Here is a 16,409-nt window from a genome sequence, read left to right as displayed (position 1 = left end):
TCCAATTTATAAGCTTTCAAAGTCTTTGGATATTTTGATTCTAGTTCTTTGTCATACAGACAGATTTTTAAACAAGCAGTTTCCATTGCCTTCAACAAGAAATATTAGATATTGGAGTCCGAAGAACAATGACCACATCATCAAAATAACGGCCAAATTATCCAAGCTTAAATAGATAATTGTTTCTTAAAAATATATCGATAAAATAATTGGCATTATGCCCAGTGAGATCTTAATTCATAAACGCTACCTAATCCTCTAATTTCCTAACTGAGTGAATTACACAGCAAGGACAAGTTTCAGCAATGGAGTAAAGATTGGCTGGAAGAATGTAACTTCGATAGTAATTGGATTAAAAACAGTATTAACGTTATCGTTCTGAGTTCACAATCAGTGTTTATCTCAAAAAATTGGTTTAATTTTCTGTGGGAGAAGTGGAATAGTGGCAGAAAAAAAGAAAAGAGGTGTCAATATTTCAGTTGCTTACTACAACATCCTTATTTCTCAGTATTCTCTTTTACCACACATGATAGTTGCTAAGGTTACCCATTTCTAATACTAATATATTATTTAAGGAAAGAATATAACCTTAATTGTAAAATAGCAAAATGTTCTCTTCTGACCTTTTAACTGGAATATAAACTTACAAAGGGAATTTTTTCTCGTCTAAATTCAGTCAAAATATACTAAGTTTATGATGATGTACTCGAAGTAACAGTTTGTGTCCACAGGTGGTTTGTGCTCACACATCCAAATGTATTCATTCAAATCATCATCTTTGTCCAGTGGGACTGCGCAGATAATCTGAAAGAGTCAAAAACAGCTTCAATTTAAATAGCAAACAGTGGAAGAAGGCTAAGAACATGATAATTCTATCTTCTTGGCAATTATGTATCTTAAACGTATAATAGTTTGCAAAACCGAAAAATTTTCTCCAAATACTAGATCAACTTTTTCTTCAGGATAGCATGGCAGTTATCACTGTCCACGTACCTGACTTGTTTGACGTTTCTTTGTAAGTGTAATTCACGCAGTACATCTCAGTTATGTTTCGGTTTTGGTATTGAGGAACTTCAGGATGGGTTTCTATTCTTATTTAAACAACCAGATCATCTCATGGAGCTTTGCTGTGCAGGGCAGGCAGGTGGAAGAAATCGCACCGCAAGCAGCCACTCAGATCACTTCCGTGAGTGTTCTTGACCAGTGTTTCCTTGACAAAGTGCTTTTCTCCTCCCCTTCTTTTTCTCTCTTCTGCAGCAGATTGTAATGTCTCTCCCTCATGCCCAGGAAAAAACATTCTACAATACAAACTCAGTGATCAGTGCTTGTAGATAATACCTTTTTAATATCACCTTCATTTATCTTCTTACTTGGCTTCTTTGTGGAGCAGTGCTTTGTCAAGCAGTCAAATGAGCATTTTCGTTCATAAGGTTTTGAAGCACACTTTCTGTCTTGATCAAAGGATAAACTTGTGGTTAGCCAGTATCTTTCAGTCTAGGGGGCTAATGCAGCAAATAACCTTGTGTAATGTTGGGTTCAACAGAATGAACACAATGTCTGCAGTTCACAGAAAATTGTTCTTTTATGGACTGGAATATTCAGGTGAAACCAACGCCTCACACTTTGGCCCTTTATTTAAACTGATAATAAACCTCACATCTAGCCACTTCCTGGAGTGCAATGAATAGGAGCCTGTGAAACCACAATTAATTAGAACTTAGAAAACCACAGGTTTTGATGTCTCTGTTATGTAATTAGCTCCATGTATTCTGCTTTAAATCATGAGCAACACCCAGTATTCCTGAATCAGTGAGCAGGAAAATAAGCGACTGAGGGAGAAAGTAGTCTTAAGTATAAACACAAGCAGAAAAGTGTATTGCATTGTGTAAATACTAATTTGCAAATGGGTGTTAAAAAGCCTTTTATAAAACGGTGCATGTGAAAAACAGAATGAGCAGTGCCTCTGTAGAAGGCTTTACAACTCTTTTAAAATTATGCTTTTGAAATAGAAAAATACCTCCCACCTTCTTTAGCTAATAGTAAGGTAGAACAGAAATTTGTGAACGCTTAAGACAGTGCAGCTTTAGCACATGGTGCTTCCTTTCCTGTGCAAGTAAGTGTTTTCACTTTGTAGCTTTACAGTGTGGTGAATGTGCAAGAATAGAGTGCCAGGAGATGCAGCTGCGGGTGCAGAGGGAGATCCCATGAAGTCGGTGTGATAGGGCTAGCTGTTCTGGCTGCAGGATTGCAGCCATAATCAATGCCCAGATAGACTTGTTTAAAGCATTACAAGGAAGATTAATGGGCTGGTTGAGAACGTAAGTCACCATGATTTTTCAATAATTTCTGTTACAGAGAGTGCCGTCTTTACTCATACTACGGGAGCAAGAACAAATTAATGTTAATAAATATATATACATATATCAAAAGACTTGATCTAGTTGACCAGACTAGTTTAGTTAGAGATAATTTGGCCACATCTGTGGACAGTGATAGCATTGTAACTGAAGCTCTTTCAGACTTAAAGTTGATTGATTTACTAGCAGTCTTCAGGAGAATACAATTTGCTCTACAAGATACTGAATTTGTTACTACTATGAGTTTATTACTTGGCAGATTTCATCTTCTTTCATTTTTCTTTTTACATGAGTCAAGGAAAAGGCTGAGAAGGAAATGCATGTACAGAAGAGAACATATTTATTCATTATAATAAAAGTAATTTGACTGTTGCAAAGATTTTTTTTTTTTTCCTAATAACACCAAGAATCCAGCTGAGGCAGATACTTGTAGGAGTGCCTTATTCTATTTTAATAGATTTGTTCATGCTTAAGCAGCACAAAATTGCTTGGGAGCCTACTAGAATTAGAATGAAGTAGTTGATTTCAGACCGTCTTTGAAGAATCCATTTTAAATAGCAGCCACAGAGATTGAATAAATAGAGCACGACAGAAATGGGTTTACTTTTTTATTTTATAGCTGCTGCTAAAACCATCTTCTGATATGGGTTGTATTACATACTATTTTGAGGCTTCAAAGAAATTGTAAATGACACTGCCAGAGGAACTTCTGCTGCTCCCAAGGAACCAACTTTTATTAAAATCCATGACTCTTTACTTGTTTTTCAAGAGAAAGTATCTGAATTAAAGTCCAAAATTTGAGTAGCTTCATTAATTTTCATATTCTCATGTGAGTTAAGGACTTGTGGGTTGACATGCAACAAAAAAAAACCCCAAACCATAATTTTCTACCAAATATTTAGATATACGGGTATGCAGATATTGATTTATAGCTCCCAAGGAACCAACTTTTATTAAAATCCATGACTCTTTACTTGTTTTTCAAGAGAAAGTATCTGAATTAAAGTCCAAAATTTGAGTAGCTTCATTAATTTTCATATTCTCATGTGAGTTAAGGACTTGTGGGTTGACATGCAACAAAAAAAAACCCCAAACCATAATTTTAGATATACGGGTATTCAGATATTGATTTATATTACAGCATGATTAGACTAAATCTAAAGAGTTAAAATGTACAGATGCAGAAATAATCACTGAGGAAAAAGGTGTATTAGTTTGGTTATATGTACTTAAGAGTTTGGGGTATAGCTAATCAGTAGCACAGGTTTGAAAATTATTTAGAACTAATTTGTTTCTAGAATTCAGCATTTCCATCAGCATAATTTTATATGTTTTCTAGGAACAGCGAGGTTACCAGATAGGTGCTGTGTAATCACAGAATTGCAAGGCTGGAAGGGAACTGAGTGGGATCTTTTCTGAGCCATTGTCTTGCTCTAAGTAGGTAGTAGATAGACCAAGCGCATTCTTGCTAGATATTTGTACTGTTCCTGAAGTTCAGGGAAGAAAATTTCAGAGATATCCCCAATCATCTGTTGCACTGCTTTACATAGTATTATTATTTTTTCTAATATGTAACAATCTTTGCCGTCATTGATGGACTAGGGAACAGCTGATCATCTGATGCTCTCTTACAAGTTTGTTATCGGATCTTCTGTCAGCCTAGTCTTGTCGAGATTAAAAGAAATTTATATCACTCAATCTTTTATGCTAGTTCATGTTTTCCTCTTGCTCTTTCCTCTAAATATTCTCTTTCTCTCTGCCTGTATTTTACGAGTGCTGGAGATAAATCTGAACACAGTATTTCAGCTCAGTAGTCTGGGTTTATTGTGCTGTTCTGAGTATGTCTGAATGAGATTTGCCTTCTTCATAACAGGATCACATTGTCTCCTATTGAGGTTTTGGTCCCCTGAAACACTATTTATTCTACTTGAGGACTTTTGTATTTATGATTTTGCATTTATGCTTCTAATGTTTTACTCCTCAATGCAAGGGTTTTAAAAATGCTTTTCTTAAATTTATCTTATTAAGAATACTTCACAGTTAATTTTGCCTTTCAGTTGCGCAGTCACTTTTACTATACTTATGTGCATAATATGTATGAAAGTGTTTATGAGGTAACGTGAGGTGGGAATTAGAAGATACAGATAGTGGAAAATGTGTAGGTAGAAGTGATACAGCTGAACATTAAGAGTATGTCAAGATAACATTATGGTTAGCAGTATAGGGCTATAAAAGCCAGCTCACAAATTATAAAGCTGGCTTGTTCACACAGTGTGAGAATCCTTACGTGGGCAATGCAGCCATAGTCTCTCCCGTGTCTTTTTGTGGTGGTGATGTGTATTCTACATATAAAGCAAATTTAAATACAACAAGTAAACAATACAAAATATTTTTCTTCACAACTATTAAAATATGGTAAATCTCTAACGTACTTAGTGACACTAGGAACAGATACATGAAGACAGAGATGAAGTTCCTTCTCTGTAAAGTAATGTTTTGTTCAAAGACATTCTACCTTCAAGACAGGACAAGCTCTGATTTGCAGTGTCTGCTCTACAGGAATGTTGGGTGTGTTCCGTTTATTGTGATATGAACTGAACAGAAACCTGTTGTGGAATGCAATTTAACATGTATACTGAAGGATCAAATTCAAATTGCATGTACTCTAGAAGTAATTTTCATAGACCTTGCCAAACACACTTTCCACTCGCAATAAACAGTCATTCCTAGTGTTTAATGTTTGATGAAACCTCCTGTGAACCTACTGGGATAAGTAAACGTTTTCTTAACAACAGCTACCCATTTCTACCTTAAAGAGCAGTTCATTCCCTGACTCCAAACACTTGCTGCTGTTCCATTTGGTTAGGCTTTTTTATAAGTATTATTTTATGTATTTTGAGTACAATGAGTAAGCTAAAAAAAGGTCTGCAAACATGATGTCCTTTAATTATGGCTGACCACATCCCGTATCATAAAAGAATGTACAAAAACTTTTTTCTCTTCAAAACAGCTGCACTTGTGTTGACTTCCTTTTTATTCCTTATAAGTTGCTGTCTGTCAAGTAATGTCTAGGGCTTTGCGTACAGAACAAAAGAAAAATCTGTAAATCCTAAACGTAACAGATGTGTGTTTCCTGTATTCCTGAATTTTGGGTACGTCTATAAATGCAGTGATTAATAATCATGGTAACCTCACTTGCAATAAGATCTGAGCAAACTTTCATTGGATTATATCTACGTGCTCACTGCAGTCTGATTGCAGTAAAACTCTTTTTGCATTGACTCGTTTGTGCATTGGGCTCTTACATTACTGCTTGTTCAATTGCAATGACATTCCTCCCTTTACACGGTAATTCCACATTTTAAGCACAATTCAGATTATTCGGTTGCAAACCCTTTTTCTTACTGAAGTAAAAGCTATTCCACATTTCAGCCTACGAAAGGTGTGTATAGAGGACTTCACAGTATCATAGTTTCAATGAAAGTGAATCTGTTGTGGGATTTTTCTGTTTCTCCCTTTCTGCTAGAGCTCAGCTTAATCTTGGAGCCAGGGGTCTCTGTACTCTAAATGTAACTTTTGATCTGAACTGTTAAAAAAATTATTAGGATCTTATGAGAAGAGAGATTCTCTTACTTGCTCTCAAGTTTTATATATAATTACTTTTAAAGTTTTCCTTCTAGAAAGGAATTGCAAGTGTAACAAACATTCATCAAAATAGAGTGTTCTAGAAGATACCATTTTCAAGACAAAAATACATCAGTTGCAATACTACCGCACTGTATAGAAAGAAACAATCAGATTCATCCCTCAGAATTAAGTGTTAGATAGGGTATATGATATTTATACATCTCTATTACTGACCTTACACATTTTTGCGTTTAAGTTTATAGTCACAAAATTAAGAATTTATTTATACCAGCATTTGAATAACACTTCTTATTCATCTGTCTACTTATAATGCATTCAAGTAGTTCTGGACATCCGTGAAAGAATATTTTAGTATAAAGTGTTATCACTGTTGAAAGCAGTCGTGAAGTATCCTACTGCCTTAATTACAAGAACGATGCAAGCACAGAAAAAACCACGAATGCACAGGTTACCTCAGGAACATGTAGTTGAAATATAAAAAGGTGATAGTGGATGTATTCAGAAAGCCATGAAGTAATGAAATAATTAAGAAGTAGCTTTAAAAGGGTCTCTGTTCTACTCAGTGAGAGCAGTATGAGGAGAAAAAAATCACATTTATTGGAAAATACAGCAAGTAATCGGTATAGAGTTCTGCCCTGGAAATGGGCATGAGACTGCAGATAGCCTTTAACAAAGAGAGATAATAGATAAAGAGAGGATAAACTTCAAATGTCCTTAAATGTCCTACCATGATGAGTAGTTTGTATAGTAAGGAAGTGAAGATAAGAAGGTGCTAAGATAGGGAGGGCAGAGTTGCTATTTAGGAAAATACTTTGTGTTTTCAAAACTTAACATCCAGGAATCAGAAGCAGTCTCATGTGATGTGAAGAACCAACTGTCCTGAACAGAGGTTCACCAAGGCAGGAGACCACTGCCGACATCTGCTACCAGTGATTAAACCAGACCCTTAGCAAACGCTTATAAAAGATGCACGTTCCTTCGCATTGAAATGACTCATTGCAGCTGTTAATTTGCTTAGGACAATTCTGTGAATATAAAAAAAATATCATCAAAATTGCAGACGGTGATTTCTTGGACATTGGGGTTTTTGCTTGGTTTAGCACCATACTGCAAGCACAAGGCATGTTGCAGGATTTTCTCCAAAGAAAGATTTAATGAGATTGGAGTACATTTTGCCTGTACATAGTCTATTTTCAATAATTTTCAGCAGGTGCTTTGTATAAACACACAAACGTTGCAGTTGTTACTAGGATACAAAAGGTAGACTTAATTTTTCTTGTGGCATATATATATATATACTTGTATGAAGTGGGGAAAGCTGACTGTAGATTTTGTTTCAAGTCTCATTTAGAAGAGAGAGATGTATAAACAAGAAGACAATGCTCACTAAAAATTAAGGTTTTGGAAATAGTTATGGTTTAGTTATTACTCTGCCAGAAGGATACTTTTTAGGAACTGAAACTCATGGACTATATACCTAAATTTAGTTTGCATATCTACAGTAGTCTGAAAACAACAAAAGAGACAAATTATTTGAAGGAAGGAAGGGACTCTAGGTGAAAACTGACCCACTGATTTCACTTTGAAACGTTTTGTCTTGGAAATAGTTGGTGCCATAACTTGTTCTACGTTATTAGTCCTGATTCATTATAGACTACTTGTTTGTGTTGAAATGGTCCCTGTTCAACACGGTACATTAGCACATGCTTTCAGAATAAGGCTGAGTGTTTGTCTACTTAGGAAAAAATGTATCTGAGTCGTGAGAGGTCTTGCAGTTCTGTGAGTCTTCTGTCTAGAACCATATCATTCAGTACTATGGCCACAAATCCCTAATGTAAGCAAATGTAGTAAAAACCCATGGCAAAAGTAGAAAGGCATCAAAACTTCACTTCTCTTGCAACTAGCAGGCTGAATCTGCAAGCTTTATGGATTCTAGGGGTGCAGGGATTGTATGCTCTTCAGTTGCCAGAAATGCTGATGCCACACCTTTCGAACAGAATTATTTATACCTCTTCTCTCCTTGATTAACTGAAGAATAAATCAGTGAATGAAAGCTCTTGCCCAAAAGAGTACAAGAATCGCTGGATCGTTTTGTAAAATAAAAAGTCCTTTCAGTAGAGGAGAGACAGGAGAGAGAAATTTGGTAATTTTGTAGTGCTTATGAAATCCTGATGAAGTAGTGTGTGCTGCTTCAATGAGACTTACCAGAGGAAAAAAAAATCAATAATTCTGTGGAACTGCACCCAAGAAATATAGTTCTCTGTGGGTATATCGTTCCTAGGAATAGAAAACACTGCAACTATCACGATGAAGTGTATTGACCAGAAGGTCTTTCATACAATACAGTACTGTGAGCATTAGTTTTCTTCTTTCTGCATTTAAAATGAGTTAGTGTGGGTTGTTACTAATACATGTGATCCCAGGAAAAAGCAAAATGTGTATATATATATAAATATGCATATATATGTGTACTCATATGTGATTATAGATATTTATGACAACAGCTAATCAAAGCACTGAAGTTTTTTGAAAATGACTTCCAGAGATTATTGCTATTGCTGGCATTCTCTGAGATTTATGAACTTGCTTTAGGTATGTGTCATCTTTGATTTCACGGTAGTGGTTCTCACACCTTGTGCTGTGTATTTCAAACAGGGTGTTAGGGTGCACAGGTTTCAGGCAAAACACTGCATTTTGCCAGAAGAAAACTGATGTTTAGTGGTGCCCTGTGCTGTTTCCATGCTGCTAATTTCCTTGAGAGCTTCTCCCCATTTCTTCCAGCACAATTAGAATTCCAGGCCTTCTCTGTGAACGGCACAGAAACTCTGTCTGGGGAAATATTTAAAACTTTTCAAAAAATCTGTTTTTGTTTTAAACCTTTAATCTGAAGATGTGTCAGACTGCTCCCAACACTACTTTCACACATCCTTATTCTTTTATTCACACCTGTGATAGGCATTGACAGAAAGGCACAACATACTTGCTTTCCCTTGTGACGTTTCTTCTGTTGGCCGTTGTGGAAAGGAGAGTAGAAACAATGCACAATTTGGGAAGCAATCCTCAAAGTGCCGTTACAGAAATACAGACTGAGAGTTCAGAAAGCCACGTGTGTCTGCTTAAAGGTGTAAATTGGTGCGAGCACAGGGATACTTAGCAAATAATGTCCTCAGTGAGGTAAAAGAAAAGGCCCGCATGCATGTGAAGAGAGGCTAGACAAGCTTTTGATAAATGGTTATAGCACAATGTAAGAACAGAAAATGTAGGGAGCCGGTGAAAGGCAGAGAGTTGGGGGTCCAGTAATGAAAGAGAGTGCTGCCATCTTGCATTCTGGATCTCGTGAATAGTAGCTGATTAAACTAAGGAGTATTGGTATCCATACCTGTATGTCACTTGACTGGCGGAAGTTACGTCCTTGAAATGAGGAGAGCGGAATGAGAGGCGTTCCTGTTTCTCATGCAGCCATCCTCACTGCTGTGACAGTAACTCCAGCTAAAGAAGTGCTGCAGTGGACGGGAACTGTGCTGCCCCTCCTGGCTTCCCTCTCTGTCACATACAAGTTAACATCCTTGCCTTATTCCCTGGATCCTGGAACTTGATTTTGCTGCCTAGGTGGTTGCACCCAGGCCCAGCTGCTGATCATCTCCACTTCCTTCTGCATCGCTACTTGAACAGGACTAACAGCAGTGGTGCAAGTTAGTGTTGCACAGAGACGATGCCTTTACAAGTGACTTTCACAAATGCATTAGGTATTTTGTGCTGCCTACATGCAAACAAGTAAAAGTTTCTGCGTTTTCAGTTAGATCAGGATTTCTAGAGACTCTTCACAGTTAATATTGCCTGTACTTATGGGAGAAAAGAAGGAGGTATGCTAAGAAGCTTCTATGTCCTCAGGGCAAACTCGTAAAGAGCTGGATAGCTTCTCTCCCTCATAGCTTCTAATGATGCTAATAGGAGGGCTACTTGTAATTATAAAGGAAGAAAACAGGCTTTATTTATTGTGTTACAAGAATATGCATGTTCTATTAGGTTCAAGAGCATATCTCTAAATCTAAGCAGGACTTGGAATGTTCCTGTATAATAATATAAAAAAAAGAAAAAAAAGGCTGTTAGTGGTATTTCATTAGAAGAAATACGTTATTTCTTTCAAAGTACTGATCTAGTTGGTTTTTGGAGGAGAAAGGTTCCTCATTATAGAGTCCCTTCTACTCTCATTAAACCATACAGTTGTTTTAACAGTTTCTCCAAATGGTGCCAACTCATGGATCGGTTTTCACTCAGAAACTGCTTGATAATGTTTTCTTCAAGGCAAGAAATGAAAAAAATGGGCATTTATTTTGTGGGGAGGGAATATTTTAGACATATTATTCACTACTTTTAAGTGTCCTGTTGTGCCAAGTATTTGACTCACTCGTTTTTGTTGTTCCACTCTTAACTCAGTGATTGCGTTATTAAACACGAAATTCCTCGCTCCTGGCTGCAGCAAACTAAAACAATTACTTCTCGTCTCTCTTTTAACTGGAAGGGGATAGTGTTGGTACCTTGACAGTCCTATCCTATGTGACAGGAGCAAAAAGAAGGCTTTGCCTTCTTGTGATGGTGCTTAAGAGCTGATCTTGAGTAGATTGTAGTTGAGTGCTGTTTTGTTGTGACTTGTTTATCCTTGGAGCAGGTTCAGTGCAAGGAAAGAACAGATGGACAGTTGCAGAATGGGAAAGGTTATAACATACAGTCCCATATCCAACGTTTAACCATTTAAATATCTAAAATACTTCTGGATTCTTCAGATAATGAGCATCTATTAAACGTTTATTGTATTCCTTCTCTCTCAGAACTCGTGAGATCAAGGACTTCCCTTTACGTTCATTTTACAGTTTCGATAAAGCTGTGTTACAAACCTTCATGTTGTGAAATTCTTGGTGCCAGAGTGAATCTAAAAATGTTTGTGTTAGCGGTTGCTGTGCTTTTGAGGTCTGTTAGCCAACTGAGGTCTGTGCTGTGAATAAGATTGTGGTTAAAGAAAAAAGAAAATGAGAAATACTCTTTTTTAGAAAGATTACTTCCTGTTTATGATGCAGCCGCATACACAGTCATGCAGGCATAGCAAGAAGATGCTACTGCCAGATGCTCTGCACCATGAAGCTGTGGTCTAAATGCTATGCTCAGGGTCAGGAACAAGTTCCTCAGCCAGGAACAAGAAATTCATTACAAGTCTTCAAGTTAGGCTACATACTAAATCATCTTTCAAGCGTCAGCTTCAGGGTAATTTCAAATTCACTTATTGTAGTTTTTGTTCAGATTTTCTGCTTCACTGATGGTCACCTCTTTATACTACTTATAAGAGTGTCCTACCCTTGCCTTGAGCAAGAGGCGAGATGGAGTAGCTTTGATTCCATTAACAGGAGACCACTAACATAGTGTTAGTGGTAACACGCATGTGTTAGTGTAACATGCATGTTTCTTCTGGGGTACTGTTGTATAATTTTCAGGACTGGATAGTTTTCTGAAGTTACTCTTTATATTACTTCCTTCCTTTTTCCCAAGCCCATATCTTAAACTGATGCCTAAATTTGGTCTATTTTCCTGGCATTTGCACTTGTAAACACCTTAGGGAATTTCTAGAAGGTATTTGTATTGGTACAGTGAAGTACACATACAGAAATACAATATAAACAGACTTAATGAAAACTCCGTTTGATCCAACACTAATTGTCATTCCTGGCTCTTCTACAGAGCAGCAGAAACTCTGTGTTTTCTGCTCTGGTTTTCATCCTGTATCATTTTAACTAACAGTAAAGATGCAACTGTTTGGCTCTGTCAAGGTTTTGAACATGTTTATTCTAATTACAGTAAATTGAAATTGTTTCTTGGGCACAAAACCAAACACCACAGAGTATTTTGTGTACTAGAGGAATCACGTTAAGATACAGAACTTGATGTATTTTTCAAATCTGTCTTGACAGAAATTGTTCATGCTCAGGCAAAAAAATAAAGAAGGTGGTCTTCAGGCCTAAAACATTGGTATTAATTGAAGATGTGCTGCTGTTATAACAGAAAAAGTCTTTACTGTTGATGAGTATTTATTGTAGAAAAGCTTGGAGAACATCACTTCCCAGTAAGTGGTCTCTATCAGCAGATAACTCCATCAGGATATTTTGGGTAACTGCTATACCTAAGCAAATGTCTGCTTTCTTGGGTTATGTCTCACCTGTCAGATAAAGAGATGTCTGTTTTATCACAGGTTGGTTATGTGCTAGCTGACCTGTGAGGGGAGACGTGATACAGTTCTGTGGAGTAAGTTAGGTAATGCCAGCTATGATGTACAGCTGACAGATGGCTACTTCATTGTAAGGTCATCTTCATTGTCTCCATCAACATAGTGGAGCAAAACCGAACTTACTGGTGGTCCTCCTGTGAGGAGGTGTTCTGCAGCAAAACAGCAACTCTGAGACCTACTGATACTCATGTCAGTAGCACTGCACAGAGAGTGGCTTGACTTCAGTTTGTCAGGCATGCAGGGGGAGGCAAGCATCAGGGTAGGAATGTCAAGAGAGTTGTAGATTAAATTCTAGGCATATGGATTTTTATCTGAGATTGTTTAATTGTGAGGAGTTACAGTAGAAGTTGTGGACTTGCTATGAAGTGAGGAAAAGCTCCGTTTAAGGAGCATTTGAGCGTTTTGAAGTTGCAATTCTGATGCTACGTTTCAGAGTTATGGTGAAGTTTCGTATTTGCTTGTTCTAAAAGGTATGTCCCCATCAGTGAAGTTGAGTTTTAATTTCTTGCATTAAGTCATTTCTCCTGGTATCTTCTCCGAGAGTAAAATGTTCTTGCAGGTGTAAATATTGCCTATAGAACACACACAGACCCCCACCAAAAACCCCACAAACAAACAAACTGAGAAAGCTGACTGAAATTATACATTGTATAAAATTCCAAGATGCAATTTTAGTCAAAGAAAGGAATACCGTTTATGCTATCTTGAATGTCCTGTCCAAAAAATTTAAACAATAAGTAGAATCTGTTAGCAAGTAAAAGCAACTCAGAGTATAATCTGAATTACCGTTTATATTAAGCAATTTATTAAATTGAAATTTCATAAAGTTTATTAAGTTATATTATAAATGACAGCATTTATAGTTTTATGATATCAGTTATCTTTAATCTTTGGTACATTTTAACTGTCACTTAAACTGACTAAGATATTGGGAAAAACATTCTTAATATTGAGATTTTAACTATTTGAAAATATTCATCTTCAAAGTTGCACAATTTTGCTGTTTCAATTACTTTGAGTTTGCTGTGAGAATGATTAGAAAGTGATGACAACTTTAATAGTGTTGCCATTAAGCACAATGATTCACCATGTCCTCATACCATTTTAACTCAGGCAAATGCCTCCCGAATCCAGAATTACGTAAACTGATGGGCTAGTTCCTATAGATGTATTGCTAAGCATGCATGTTCTAAGTTGTAAATGTGGAAATAGATGAATTTTCATCTGGAATCCATTTATTTCATTGTCCACAAAAAATCTCAGTAGAAGTGAGTCACCAAAGTCAACTCTTCAGCTGGAAACAAAATAGAAGATTTTTTTTTATTATTATTATTATTTCTTCAGGTACTAGTTCTACCATTTGATCCTTATTTTGTTTTTCCCTTTAGCAAAATCCTACACCTTCAAACCAGGAAACATGATGGTTACAAATACATTGTCCTGGAAAAAAACAGGAATAAAAATTCTAGAATAATTTTTTTTTTAACCATCTGAATTACAGTGTTACAGCTCTATTTTGAAACATGCTGAATAGCACATTTTGCTAAGAGCAAATGTTTAAATTTATAGGCCAGAATCTGTTGCTTTATTATCATAACCTAATAAATGGATCAACGTATTATTATTTTTAATGTGGGCAGTGCGGTGAAAAGGAAAAGAAATGTTTTAACTTTTAGAAAGCCACATTCATCCAGAATGGGAAGCAACTGCTTCGCTCGCTCTGCTGGAAATGATGCTAGATTAGCAAGATGAAAATATGGTAAAGTTAATAGTAGCAGCACACTAGATGTGTGTTTCATATCATCTTTGAAAGACAGCCAGTTAAAAAGCAGCACAATCATTCTAGTGACTGCATTTCTGGAAGACGGCGGGAGAAAAACCCTTGAAGCAAAAAATAGGAAGAGAGTGGTGGTTACTTCCATTTGCTGCCACTTCAACCATGCATTAAGCTGCAACCAAAAACGGATATTTAACAGAATTGAGAGCAAAAAAAGGAAAATGTAATTAGTGCTATGAAATACAGCTATCATAGGCTGTGGTAGCTGTACAAGCTACATACAGACTATGTAGGTTAGAAAACAGCTGTTTACTATGTAGTGTTGCAAGGATTATTTTACTAATTTTTTTCCTTCACAACTGTTACATTTCTCATCCATTTCTCTGATCATTTTGAAAAGCTAAATGAACACAATTGTTTTGACATTATAGATGGCTGTAGTCCGTATACACTTTACATTAGAGTACTGAGAGTGCCATTTTAACACAAAATGGTGTGAGGATTTTGAAATATTTATAAATTAATAAATATAGAAATACATATCTGTCAATGCTGTGCAGTGCTGACATGTACTGCACAGGAAAGGGACAAGAATCATGTTGGTTTACTTGCTGGAGGAGCATGCAGTCCTTCATTTTCACTATTACAAGATTCTTGCAGGAGAATTCAGCAAGGGACCGCTGGAGGTCTCTAGATTAACCTCCTGCTCAAGGTAGGTCAGTTCTGAGGTGAGACCACTGCTCAGGGCTTTATCAAGTCAGGTATTGAAAGCCTCCAACGATGGATACTGCGCAGTCTTTCTGGGCAACCTTTCACAAAACCTGAGTGAACTTACAGTGAATAAAATTTCCCTAAATCTTATATGAGTGACATTTGAGAGCAGTGATACATGTAGCACTACGCATGTAAGATTGAGGTTTCTCGTCCTTCCCATCCCCTACATCAGCATCAGTTCAGATCGTTCTTCATCCTTTTTACATGGCCTTGATAAATTGCTCTAGAGTAGTACTGTGGACATAATGTCTGTAGAGAGCTCTGCCTGTGCAAAGGCTAAAGAAACTTACGGTGGTGCAGTAGCAGCTCCTTGCTTAGGCTGCCCTCCTGCCCCTTTTCATTCTTTTGAAAATACAAATCAATGTATACTTTTTAAACAGATTATAAAGAGCAAAACCAGAAGTCTCGCTTTGCTTGAATTGTCTGTGGCTGAGTAACCCCGATCCACTGAGTTTGTCAGTGAGATCTGTGGTACAGGAAAGTACATAAACTTTTTCAGTACTCGTTTTCAGCATTTAAGTACTTTTGATATCCTTGGGAACATGCTTTATTTTCTTCTTAAGGGAGAAATAATTGTAGTAGTGTCAGATATTGTTATTACTCTGTTGATTATTGTTTAACCACAAACATAATTCTTATGAATTTCTGTATGAAACACTACTGGTGGGGTTTTTTTTCATCTAGAGGTGAAAGTGGGAATATTTGCTAACTGTGTGCTAGAGTATGTTCATATTTTACATTGAAAGAGAAGACGACAAAGATTGTGGCTAAGTTTCAGAGGCAGTGTGTGAAATGTGTGTTTCCTCCAATTTCTAGAGGGTTACAGTAACTCCCTGCAGTGGGGCCACATTTTCAAACCACTCTGTTCTACAATGTCCATCATTCAGTGAACTTCTTCAAAGAGCAGGTATAGTGGCATGCTATCTTCAAGGCTAGGAATGTAAGAAGTGGGAAAACTGTCTAGGGGAAGTTTGTTTACAATTATCGCTGAAGAATAATTAGGTACTTTTTGACTCTGGTCATTTGTCTTATTAGGTAAACTATACACTGGAAACAATCTAGCAGCTTATAAACTTTCCCAGCTATGTAACTTCGTAACGTACAGCACTTCATCAAAGCAGATCCATTAACCCTCTGACTGGTACTCTTCTCTTGACTTTGATTGCAGCACCACACAGAAGCACCTAGCCCATCATTGCTGCCCCCATCAGCTTTACCATTAGATGTATTAAACAATGCTGTTGCTGGATTTAGTACTGTGGAAGAACTTATCCGGTACCTCGAACCAGATCGGTGGCAACTGGATTTGGAAGATTTGTACAGGCCGACGTGGCAACTTCTTGGAAAGGCATATATTCATGGGAGGAAATCAAGAGGTAAATTACTCTTCTGTCTGGCCTTGCAGCTTTCTATGGGTCTGTTTTCTTAACAAAGAAACAGTAATTAAGAGCATTCTTCACCTTGAATTTTGGTTCCAGTAAAGGAATATGTTAGAAATACAGCAGAGATAGTTTTTGTTCTCTGTTCTCACCATTATATTATCTGAAAAAGGGCAATTACTAAACTCAAAGGAATTCAG

General features: G+C 36.8%; 1 protein-coding gene across 1 annotated transcript in view; it reads left to right on the top strand.

The window, feature by feature from the left end:
- Window positions 1-16,409, top strand: part of PDGFC (platelet derived growth factor C) — a gene marked incomplete at its 5' end in the record, with an annotated part of 50,610 nt that overhangs the window by 27,275 nt on the left and 6,926 nt on the right. Inside the window, one exon of the mRNA XM_010144065.1 lies at window positions 15,999-16,206. Within this exon, the coding sequence (XP_010142367.1) occupies window positions 15,999-16,206 (208 nt within the window). The remainder of the gene's footprint in view (window positions 1-15,998; window positions 16,207-16,409) is intronic.

The sequence above is a fragment of the Buceros rhinoceros genome, unplaced genomic scaffold (genome assembly GCF_000710305.1).
Source record: "Buceros rhinoceros silvestris isolate BGI_N320 unplaced genomic scaffold, ASM71030v1 scaffold10169, whole genome shotgun sequence".
In the NCBI taxonomy this organism is placed as follows: Eukaryota; Metazoa; Chordata; class Aves; order Bucerotiformes; family Bucerotidae; genus Buceros; species Buceros rhinoceros.
Note: the sequence above shows the minus strand (reverse complement) of the source record. Positions and strands in the feature narration are given on the sequence as shown.